Source organism: Pongo abelii, chromosome 5, assembly GCF_028885655.2.
Source record: "Pongo abelii isolate AG06213 chromosome 5, NHGRI_mPonAbe1-v2.0_pri, whole genome shotgun sequence".
NCBI classification, from domain to species: domain Eukaryota; kingdom Metazoa; phylum Chordata; class Mammalia; order Primates; family Hominidae; genus Pongo; species Pongo abelii.
Window position 1 is genome coordinate 172,268,226 of NC_071990.2, and position 11,483 is coordinate 172,279,708.

An 11,483-nucleotide genomic window follows, 5' to 3' on the forward strand; every position below is an offset into this window, starting at 1 on the left:
TTAAAATGCTGTTTCATTCTGCCTTCCTCAGGTACCTCACTCCGGATTCTATTAAAATCGTAATCTCTAGAAGATGGATTCAGCAAATGCCAGGCATGGAGCCATGAATGTTTCCATAAGAAACAAGAAAAATAGAAAGAATGTGTGTTAGCCAGATGACACCCTGATGGCACCCCTGCCACCTCCCCAGCCCTCCTCAGCGGCAAGGTGATTTAGCTCAGATGGGCTTCTCCAAAATGGAAATAGTCACTTGTTTGAGCAAATAAATGTAATTAAAGTTGTTCCGGAAAAAGGCTAGTATTCTGCACTAATACATAGCATCTTAAAAACTTATCTCTGAATTGTTTCCAAATGACAAATGTGTAAAGTTTCTAAGTACTTTTTGTTGTCTTACCCTTGTAGTGGAAGATACGACATTCAACACAGACGTACTGTGTGCCTCCTGCGCGTGAGGCCTGGTGCTCATCGTGCGTGTCCTTGCATGCAAACTTCTACTCTTCATCTTGACATTTCTAGACATTCAGCTGTTCCTCAGGAAACCATTTACCTTCCCTCTGCCTTTTCTATAAAATGCATGGACCGAGGAATTACTAACTGCATAGCACTTTGTTTGCTGGATACCAAGTAAACGCACTCTTACCATATACAGGGCTGTATCTAGGTGGCCAGTTATTAGAATAAAAACAAAATACTATGTTCATCCGCTCAGATAATCCCTGTGTTTGGCTTCATGTTATGGTTCGAAACTCCTAGTGACATTGATAAGACTGAACACGAGAATGAAGCTTCTTTCATGATGAAATGTCCTGAGTGTGTGTCTGTGTGTTCTCAAATTATAGCTCACATGGATAGAGAACGTTTTCTTGCTTCAGCATCAAGCGGGGATTGGGTTGCAGTGGTGAACAAAGGCCAACACAGCCCGCCCTCTTTGAGGTTGCAGTCTCCTGGGACACACGCCCACTAAACAAACAACTACACAAATTAATCATGCCACAGGGCAAGCTGCAAGAGCACCGTCACGTGCGGCAGGTAACCCAGGCGGGTCATTTTCGTGGCGGAAGAAGGTCACACTGGAAGTCACCAGACAGATGGAAGATCACACTCAAAGTCGCAGAGTGGGGGCGGATGGAGAACCAGGCTGCCAGGGCGCTGGCTGGAGCCGAGCAGTAACAGACCCGTGGGAGAATAACAAAATGAGGCTCCAAGACAGACAGGAGCCGGATGGTGCATGACCTGAGAGGCCAAGTCAAGGATTTTGAACTCCATGCTAAAAGCAGCCGGAAGCCGTTCGCCGGCGCCAGCTGAGCACATGCGCAGAACTGTGCCCTGAAAAGCACCCTCCCCTGCAGACGGGGAGGAGGTGCTCCCAGCACTGCTGCAGACACTGCTGTTTCCCTTTCAAGGACTTAGCAGGGTGGGCAGTCACCTAGGCGCGCCACCAGCGAGCGGCGGGCTCTGAATCAGAATCCCTGAGACTCTGGTACCAACGTCCTTGACCAGGCTCCCATTCTCCACCCAGTTTAATTGGCCTGGTTTTGGCCTTATAAGATTTCTCATCTGCAATGTGCATATGCAACCACAGCAAGCCTCCCTAAGATGCATTCTGCTGTAGGTCACGTAATAGACACGGCGGTCCATACACACCAGGAAACTGTCCTGTTTGTGTGTGCGTGTATTCACTGTGTAATCCAGCTTAATGCTTTTGCTTATGGGAAGTTTCAAACGTATACGGAAGAGGAAAGAACAGTGAAATGAGCGCCCCCATGGGCCATTCCCAGCTGCAGCGACCCCCAGCAGTGCTCGTGAGACTCTCCGTGCCACCATGCCCACGGCGGGGGGCTCTGAATCAATCCCAGACCTCGTATTGTTTCATCCATAAATATTTCAGAATTTTCTCTAAAAGATAAGGTCTCTTTTTAAACTGAACAGTAATAACACATCACATCTAAAATATTTAGCAAGTACACTTTAAAATCATTTGGATATCCCAGTCAGCGCTTACATTTCTCCAGTGGGTTCATAAATTTTTTAAACTGTTTGAAACAGGAACCAGATCCAGACACTGCGATGGATTGATATGTCCGTGTCTCTTTGAATCTATAGATTCCCCTTCACCATTTTCTTGGTTTTTCCTTGCAATTTATTTGGCTACAGAGTTCCCTGGATTCGGCTGCGCAGATCTGTGAGGCATTGAGGAAGGAGTGTTCAGTCCCCTGTGTTTCCGTAACTGGTCATTAGACTGAGAGCTGTCATCAGATTCAAGCTCAGTGTTCTTAGCAAAACACTTCTCTTTGCTGGTGTTGCTGGCCTCTGTACTTAATGCGCCCTTAATGCAAGGAGGAAAGGCACAGCGGAGTCGGGTCTGAGAGGGAATGAGCGCCAGTCCCTCCACGCAGCTCCTGCTACACAGGTCGCCCTCTTTCCATCCTGGGAACCGCTCAATGCTTTGAGGTACGCACAAGTTAAAAATGCAATCACTACCATTTTCACTCAAAGGAACCAGGGCTTAGCCGGGGGAAAAGCGGCAAATGAGGGGGTCAGCCCACAAGGAGCCCGTGTGGTCCTGCTGAGCCAGAAGGCGGGACGTGCTTAGAGACAGGGCTGCCCACCAACAGGAAGCAGAGGAGCAGCTTCCCTGACTCCCACGCCCAGTCTGGGGCCATGTTGGCGTCAAACGGCGACAAAATCATGACAGCTGTGACCCACTGGGTACAAAATAACTCACAAGTCTACACTGACATGAATGAATGAATGAATGAATGAATGAATGAATGAGGAACGCTTATTCTTTCTATGGAAAGAACTAATAAATGCATAGGGGAATGGAATTAGAAAATCGCGGCTGCTTCATGCGCGTGCCTGCTCTTACCAAGTCACCTCATGATGGCCAGCAAGCAGCTTCCTGACGGAGCAGAGGAACGGGTTGCTTCTCATGGATCCAGGGAAACCAAAGCCTTGAAAAGAGAAACACCAAGGCCACCTCTGCCCTCAGCCTCCCGGGCCGCAGGTGAGTGAGCGCACGTCCACTCTAAGGGAAAGCCAAGTAACTACGCCTTCTGGTTGTCATTCATAAAATTTATTTTGGAAAAATATTTTAAAAAGGATTTCTTCATTAACAAAACAGTAAAAAACTCAAATAACATTTGCACAATATTCCATAAATACATTTATATACAAAAAATATAGTCACATAGACCCGAAGTGCCTTTGTACATATTTACCAAAATTTAAATTATAAAAAATGAACATCACAAAATACTCAAGCTTTACAGATATCATGAAAAATATTTTTACAAATCCAAAAAATAACACACATCTTTTCCATCTAGAAAAAGCACATTTTCGTATCAAAAAGGACAATAAAGGCAGTGTTTGTGTTTCTAATTCAAGAAAAGACTGGCTCATAAGAATCCAAAATATACACTCAGGCAGTGCATGCTTCTTATGTGTAACTCAGTTCACCCATTTAAATATATATTCTCTTAAGAGCAACTGTCCATAGTGCAACGGCGACGTCACAGAAGGCAGTGCCGCAGGCGGCCAGGCCGCGGCAGGCTGTCGGCAGGCGTCGAGGACCTCAGGAGGAGAACCTGCTCGGTCTGAACTCGGTTTCTCAGCAGCAGTCCACGAGGCCTCCCTCCTCTTCAGCAGCATTCGTTGGGGCATATATCCTTGGAATTTTACTTATTTTAAGAGAAACCGGAGTCTTGCCATCTCACTTCCATTTTACACCTGGAGGGGCCACAAGACAAATGGGAAGTTAGCCTGAGACAGATTCCCGTGCTCCGGCTTCAGGTGCTCCCATGCCGAGGAGGAGGGAGCGGCTGCTGCCTGCACTGACCTCAGTTGCTATGACGCACTCATCCTTCTCCTCGGATATGACGTACACCGACTGGTACTTGGTGTCTTTTGAAGTCGAACAGCCCGAGTCCGGCCTTTTTGTTTCAGATGCTTCTCCACTAAAAGGAAAATAGAGAAAATCCACAATGAATGCATGAGAACATTTGGGAAGAGAAACGGACCAGTGGTTCCAGGAAGACACCCCCAGGTACCCCCTCCTGATGCCCGACCCGCAGCACGCACCCCCTGAGTGTGGTCGGGGTCCCCTTCTCCTCCCCTGAGGAGCCTTGGGGCTGGCACTTGGTGTCACGCTTGCTGTGCGCGTCCCTGACGGCGGTGTCTTCACCCTTGAGGTCCTGCATGAGGTTATAGTCCACCGCCGGGTAGCGGGCCTTGAAGCCATTCTTGTCGGCGCTGTGGTCCCCGTGGAAGTCCGCCTTCTTGTTGGTGTTCTTGATCTGCGTGGCCCCAATGACGCTGACTGAGATGTCCTTCTCACGCTGGCAGTTGGCCAGGTTGTTCATGGTCTCCATCTCCCCCCGGCAGGGGTCGGCTGGGGGCCGGCGCTTCTGCAGCCTCAGCCGGACGCAGACCACCACAGCGGCACAGCCCAGCAGCAGCATGAGGACAAGGATGACCCCGGCGCACACGGCCACCCAGGGGAATGGCCCGCCCTGGCCCTCTAGCTTCTCAGTGAGGTCCACCACCGCTGGGCCCGGGGGCAGCTCGGGAAGCAGGAACTGGCAGTTGGGACCCCCGTAGCCCCGGGCACACTCGCACACATAGCGGTGGCCCCTCTCGTGGCAGGTGGCCCCATTGTGGCAGGGTGCGTGCTCGCACCTGCTGACGGGGGCACTGCAGTTCCTGCCCGTGTAGCCGGGCGGGCAGGTGCAGGTGAAGTCATTCACGCCGTCCCGGCAGGTACCCCCGTTGGCGCACGGGGAGGAGGCGCAGTCGTCCACGTTGTCGTCACAGTGCCTCCCCGAGAAGCCGGCCTGGCAGCGGCACAGGTAGGCATCACCGAGGTCCACACACTTGGCACCTGGAACACAGGGACATGAGCATCACGTGTCTCCTCATAGGTCTGTTCACCAAAGAGTCACTCTGAAGCATCTATGTGTCTGTCACTGTAGAAACCCGACAAACCAAAGACAGTTTGTGGCCTGAATGAATCCACAGCGCAAGGCGACATGGTCTAGGACCTCAAATACAAGAGACATCCAGGTCTAGCTCTACAAGTCAGAAACCACACGGCCAGCATCTGGGCAGGCGCTGTGCAGAACACTGCGTGGTGACTGCATTAGTTGCCACAACAGCCGGACAAGAGCATGTGCCACTCGACCTAGGTTTCAGATGGGGAAACCGAGGCTTAACGAGGGTGTCCTTGCCCACAGTTACACAGCGGCGAGTGAGAGGAGCAGGCACTGACAACAGGGGAGGGAGGGAGGGAAAGGATGATCATTCTGGAATGCTCCAGCACATCTGGGGCCCAGCTCTCCTTGCTGTGTGTCTGCTTTGGGCAGCCAGTCCCTCGCTGCTAGCAGGAGGCTCTCTGTCCTCACTCAGGGACACCCCCGACTACTGTACTGGGTGGCCACACAGCTGGGCCATCCTCCCAAGCTGGACTGGCCAGGGCCTGTGGGCATCACTTACTGAACCCCAGGCGGCCTCAGGTGCCCCGAGCACCTCGTGGCCCTGAGCAAGTCATTCACTGCTTGGTCTAGGTTTCCACAGAGAACTTCGTAACAAATGCCCTGGCCTCTCTCACTCCCCAGGCCCTTCCAGACTCAAAGATAGAGCTTCCATCGAGAATTCCTGGCGGTCTGGATAAAAGTGCTTCATACACTCACAAATGCTCGTTTTTAATGCCATCTCAGTATTGACCACTCACCGAGTCTCTGAGCAATCGCCAGCTGCCCCCTTACCATTAGAACAGGGTGAAGAACTGCAGTAGTCAATTTTCTTCTCACAGTTGAAGCCGGAGTAGCCCACGGGGCAGCGGCAGCTGTACCCTCCATCGGGGCTGTCTGAGCACCGGCCCCCGTTAAAGCAAGGGCCATCCGCACAGGTCATGGCACTCAATTCACAGATTTTGCCGTAGAATCCGGGTGGGCAGGTACAGGAGTAGCTGTTCTCGAGATCCTACATGATGGAGAGGTCAGAAGAGGCTTTCCACAGTTGCTCCAAGGAGCTCACACACTCCATTCAACACCAGGGCACCCCAGCTTCGGGGTAAGATGCCATGGAGCCTCCAACTTACCGTGCAGCTCCCTCCATTCTTACAAGGGCTGGGGTCACACTCGTCGATCCCCAGCTCGCAGGTGGCACCTGTGTACCCAGGCCGGCAAGAGCAAGTGTAGCTCCCCTGGCCCGTGTTGGTGCAGGTGGCCCCATTCTTGCAGGGCTTATGGTGTGTGCAGTAGTTCAGGTCTGTGAGGGGTGGGGACAGGAAAAGTAGGAGATGGGAAGCTCGACGTCAAATGCAGGAAGACTTTATTTTTCCAGTGATCAAACAGCCAGGGAAGTCCAGGGCTGCTCTGGAGGGAGCAGGCTGCCTCAGGGAGAGAAGGCTTACCCTGGTTGCAGAAAAGGCCCCCCCAGCCTTCCTGGCAGTTGCACTGCCAGGGCTGCTGGCAGGTGCCATGGAGACAGCCTGGATAGCGGATACACTCGTCACAGTACCGGCCCTGCCAGCCCACTCTGCACCTTGGAGAAAAGCAGAAGACTCAGATGGACGCTGACTGCTGCTGGCTTTGCAGTGGACATTCTCACCCTAGAAACCATCTTCCCGCAGCACCAGTGAGCCTCTGGTTCTCCAGATTAGCAGAACACTGGGTCACCTTGGGAGCTGCAGCCTGGGACTGGGCCCCACCAGAGGTTCTGGCTTCATGGGGGTTAGGGCAGCCCCAGTGTCAGCATCTCAAAAATCACTCCGAGTGATTCTAGGATGAGGCAACATTTGAGAACCACTGAACTATACTATCATTTCCTGTGCCAACTCTTTTTAAATTACTCTCTGTAAATTCTCATAGCCGTTAAGGGGCTTAGACGAATGACAACTCCATGACCTTACATGCTGCCAAACATTGATTAAGTAGAAACACGAGAAAACGGCCCCCTGTTCAATCAATCTTACTGAAGTTTTTCGAATGATCACCTAGGGCTGTTTTTACAAATATACCAGCTGTGAAAGGATAACAAGAAAAGGCAACAAAACAAAACACCACCTTGTGCAGACTTACTTGCATTCCCCTGGTTTGTCACAAAATCCATGCTGCTCATCACAACCAGGCAGGCAGATAGCTACAAGCAAAGGAAAAACAGGGTCAAGCCCCGCGCCAAGTACCGCCCAACAGGGCTGCTGCCCTTGGGGCCAGGACACAACTCGCCGGCTTCAGTCAGCAAATCCCAGCTGAGTTAATCTTCCCAGGTTGTGGAGGACTGACCCCCCTGCCTAGTAGCCTGGGACTTGACTCAGCCCTGGGGATGAGCATTCTTCTTAACACAGTGGCTTAAGGACAAAAGGGCTCTCGGAAGCCCCCACCCCCACCCTATCCCCTTTTCTTCTAAGAGAGGGTCAGAAGTCTTCCCCCTCCTCCTCCCCCACTTCCCAATTCTATGCACAAAGCTCCACCTCTTAATATCCCAGAAAGTGAGTGTGCAGATAAGAGTGGACAGCTGGTATGCAGGGTGCCAGGGCAGGACAGCTGCTCCATTGTCTGTCCTCCACGGCAGCTGCCCCAGCGCAACAATGCCGGCCTCCCCCGCGCCCCCGGCCCCACCTCCTCACACACACCCCTCGCGTGTACACACACACACGCACGCACGCACACACCCCCCTTCCGCCAATGGGAGCCGGCGGGTGTCCCTGCACCTATCCCTGGAGAGATCTAATCTACGGCACGCGCAAGCTGGGGGCGGGGAGAGACTTCAGTGTTTGAAGAAAAAAGTTTAAGTTTCTGGCTACCCTGTGGTGAAGAAGAGGCAGGGAGGCAGCAGACCGGCCAGAGGCTCCCGCAGGGCAGGGGTAGACAGTGGGCTTGAGGCTTGGAGCTGGCGCTCACTGTCTGGTTATGAAACTCATTAACAAGCAGCTCCACAAGTTTTTGTTTTTTTTTTTTTTTTTTTTTTCCAGAACCAGTTCAGGCCAAAGTAAAGCTTAGAAGGAGCTCAGTAAGTTCCGGAGGGAATTTGGGAAGCTAAGGAGCAAGGACATCAAGGCACTCAGTGAAAGGGAAGACCCACCCTCAACCCCAGGCACTACCCAGCTCCTACCAGAGGTTCTGGGCCTCCCAGAGCCCCTCTTCAAGGTTGTCCAGTTCCAAGGAAGGAGAATGAGTTCCCTGGAGTTTCTGGGCAGCTCCAGGACCTACCCAATCCCCAGCTGTAGAGAAATCCGGTACCAATGGGCTGGGACCGCCAGGCGTGCATGTGAGGCCTCAGTAAGCTGGAGAGAGAGCTCCTGAGGTCCCCATGAACCACAACCAGGAGCCAGCACCGCCCCAACCCCTGCCCTAGTCAACTGCCTGTCATGAAACTGACACATCAATACCTAATAATCAGGCAGGCAGAGCCTCTGTCACTATTGGGAAGACACTGCTTTTCCAGACAAGGTGCTGCGTGAGCATTCAAGCCAGACGGGGCTGTGCACCCCTCGCCCACACAGGCCTTGGAGACCCGGCCTCAGCAGCCCACAGGAGTGAAAGCCTGCCCGCTGGCCAGCATAGACAGTGCACGTCACAGGAAGTATCCGGAAAGGCGTTTGCTCCAGAGAGGTCAAGCACACCAGCTCCAGAGAGAAAATGGAACGTTTCCCAGTGTGAGGCTGTCACAGCACTGAGAACTCGGGTTGAAAGCGTGCCCCTGACACACAAGCTCTCTCTGTGTTCCTCCCTTCCTTCCTCCTCTCCCTCTCTAATACACACACCCTGGGGGTAGCACTGGCTTTACTTCCTGACCCCTGGCCCTGTCTCTAAAATCCTCCCTGATTAAGAAAGGCAGTTCCGATAGTGGATAAACACAGCCTGGGATGTTAAAATGTCTGCGTTGACCCCAACCCTCCCACTGCCGAGCTGTGACTTATAGCAATCCACTTCTGTCCTCTGGGCCTCAGTTTCCCCACCAGAATATCTCTACAGTCCCAAGCCCCCCGTGGCTCAGGAAGCCCCGTCCCTGTGCGCGGTCCGTGTTCGTGGACGAGTGAGCCATTGGTGCCTTCCCAGAGACTCACGCTCTGTGCAGTAGGGCCCTTTCCAGCCAGGGTTGCACACTTTCTCCCCACGCTCCCCACAGGTGAAGTGGCCGAAGGCATCGTCCCGGGGGCGACAGAAAACGGAGCAACCCTCTCCGTAGTAGTGTTCGTCACACACGAAGCGGTAGGAGTACTTGAGGTCCGTGCGGCCGCTGCTGTGCAGGTCCTGGGACCACTCCTCGCCCACCGTCAGGTGCCTCTGGGTGGCCAGGCGGCTGATGAGTCTTTCTGGGTTTTCTATGGGGAGAAGATGCTTCTGGTTGGTTCTGAACGAGAACCTTGTGACTCGGGACAGAGCGGGGGTGGACGGAGACATTCAGCACGGGAAGGAGGCCCAAGTCGCTCCACCCTGAACTTTCTGGGGCACGTGCAGAATGAAAGCTGTCCGGGTTTGGTTGGGGAATGGGTGGGCAAAGTCCAGTGCTATTAACTGGGGGAAGCAGTTTTGGGGTTTGGGTTTTGTTTTTACCTGTTGCGAGGTCATCAGGAGAATCTGTGTGGAGAGCTTCAATAATCAGAGAGAAGGTGCCCTGGGAGAGAGGAGAGAAGACGTAAGACAACCCAGAAAGGTAACGAAAAGAAAAAGGCAAAAAGCAGTCATTCCTAACAACCAGGTCAGCAACACAGGCCTGAAGGCTGCAGGTCTGCGGCGGCGTGTCTGGAGAGGGTCTCCACGCATCTCCTGCCTGCTCTCACCTTCCCTAAGGAAATGGAAGAACTTTTTAAAGAGTGGTTTCCTGACGTGTTTTTTCAGCCTATACTACAGGATATTACGTTGTTTTTTTAATTAGAGAGAGAGAGAGAATGCAGGCAGGATGGGGTAGAAGAGGCCCGAGGGCCGTCGTCATTTTTCTTGGGGGATGGGCACGCTCCGGGTGGGAGCGGCCGCGCTGCGCTGGTAATTGCGCCACCAGCCCGTCTAGGAGTCGGGAAACCAGAACCTTCCCACGTGAAGGGGCGCCTCTGACTGGGGACCTGGCACAGAGGCCGGATACGGAAATCTCCCGCGCGCGCTCGGCCTCTCCTCCTCTTCCCAGCGCGGTCCCCTCCTGCAGGGCGCCGGGCCCCGGGGCGAGGTGTCTGCGCTGCTGGGCTGGAGTCCTGGGGCCGCCGCTAGGCAGATCGCAGCGCCCACCTGCGCCTCGCGGGGTCCCCGAGGTCCCGCCACCGAGCGCCCAAGGCGGGATCCCAGCGCGTCCTGCGGCCCGCCCCGCTTCAGACCCGGCCCGGCGCCCGCAGGTGCGGCACTCACCGGCCAGGTGAAGCCGAAGGGGAAGCGGATGGGGTTGCTGAACGCGGAGTCCGCACCCCCGCCGTCGGGCAGACTGAAGGAGTCGACGCCCAGCACGGGGGTGACGGTGCTGCCGTAGGTGCAGGGCGGCTCGGGGGACACGCTGGCCTGGTAGTGCTTGAGGCACACGCGGAAGAAGGTCCGGCAGGCGCACGGCGGCGGCCCCGCGCCCCCGCGGCAGCAGTTGCGGTTCCCCAGCAGCCCCTTCTTGTTGACGAACTCCTGCAGCTTCAGCTCGAACACCCCAGAGCTCCAGACCTGCGCGGGGGAGGGCGGGGGCGTTAAGACGCGGGTCCCGCCCGAGCGAGGGGGCGTGGGGCCTGGGGGGGGGCGGTGTGCGGGGAGCCTGGAAGGGCTCAGGGGCCGAGGGCGCTCGCTGCACGGCCGGCGCTGGGGTCGTCGCCCCCGGGATTCATCTTCCGGGATGTGGCTGGCGCGGCCCGTGCCGCTGTCCGCCCCTCCCCGCGCGCTCCTGCCCCGCGCCCCGGCTACCCGTGAGACCCCGCAAGGCTGCGGCGCCCCCACCTGCCCGCCTACCTGACACAGCAAGGCCGAGAGCACCGCCAGGGCCAGCGCGCACCGACCGCCCATGCTGCTTCGCCCCACGCGCGAGCCTGGGGGGCCCCCTCTTCTCTCCTTAGAACAGCGGCGGACGCGCGGGGGATCGATGGGCCCCGGGGAGCGTGGGCAGAAAAGCTCCCTCGCCTCGCCACAGACCGGAGGACCCAGGACTTCTTTCTTTAAAAGCCGGTCTCCGCCTCTTCCCGAGGCCGCGGTTCTTTATATCCGCCCTGCGAGGTCCCGCGGCAGCCCCAGGGATGCCCGAGGAAAGGCAGCTCTCGGGGGACAGCGCGGCGGCGGCGACTTTCGTTTTCCTCCTTCCTCCCAGCCCCCGAGGAGGTGAGGGTCGCCGGCTTCCTGGTTTTGTCTTAAGCTTCTTCGCAGGAGAGGGAGGGGGAGAAAGAGAAAGAGAGAGAGTCCAGATATTGAGCTTAATTCCCAAGAGAGCTGCAGAGCTTCCTCCCGAGCGGATTAGAAAGCCGCGGTCTGGAAATCCCACGGGCAAGGCGATAATCCGGGGCCAGCGGCGCGCGCTGAAGG

General features: G+C 55.1%; 1 protein-coding gene across 1 annotated transcript; it reads right to left on the reverse strand.

Annotated features, from left to right (window-relative positions):
• Positions 1 to 3,060: 3,060 nt before the first annotated feature.
• Positions 3,061 to 11,046, reverse strand: DLL1 (delta like canonical Notch ligand 1). Its single transcript, XM_002817605.6, has 11 exons — positions 10,920 to 11,046; positions 10,344 to 10,640; positions 9,561 to 9,621; positions 9,071 to 9,328; positions 7,083 to 7,143; positions 6,416 to 6,546; positions 6,101 to 6,270; positions 5,766 to 5,982; positions 4,084 to 4,882; positions 3,842 to 3,959; positions 3,061 to 3,732 (listed from the first exon to the last, which is right to left on the reverse strand). The coding sequence occupies exons 1-11, from the start codon at positions 10,971 to 10,973 to the stop codon at positions 3,727 to 3,729; spliced, it is 2,172 nt and encodes a 723-aa protein (XP_002817651.2). The 5' UTR covers positions 10,974 to 11,046; the 3' UTR covers positions 3,061 to 3,726.
• Positions 11,047 to 11,483: the final 437 nt, after the last annotated feature.

Excerpts from the sequence above, each read along its gene's own strand:
- DLL1 (XM_002817605.6), bottom strand. The coding sequence starts at position 10,973 with ATGGGCGGTCGGTGCGCGCTGGCCCTGGCGGTGCTCTCGGCCTTGCTG. Across the intron at positions 10,641-10,919 it reads TCTCGGCCTTGCTGTGTCAG|GTCTGGAGCTCTGGGGTGTT; the intron begins GTAGGCGGGCAG and ends TCCCCCGCGCAG. Across the intron at positions 9,622-10,343 it reads CCTTCGGCTTCACCTGGCCG|GGCACCTTCTCTCTGATTAT; the intron begins GTGAGTGCCGCA and ends CCTCTCTCCCAG.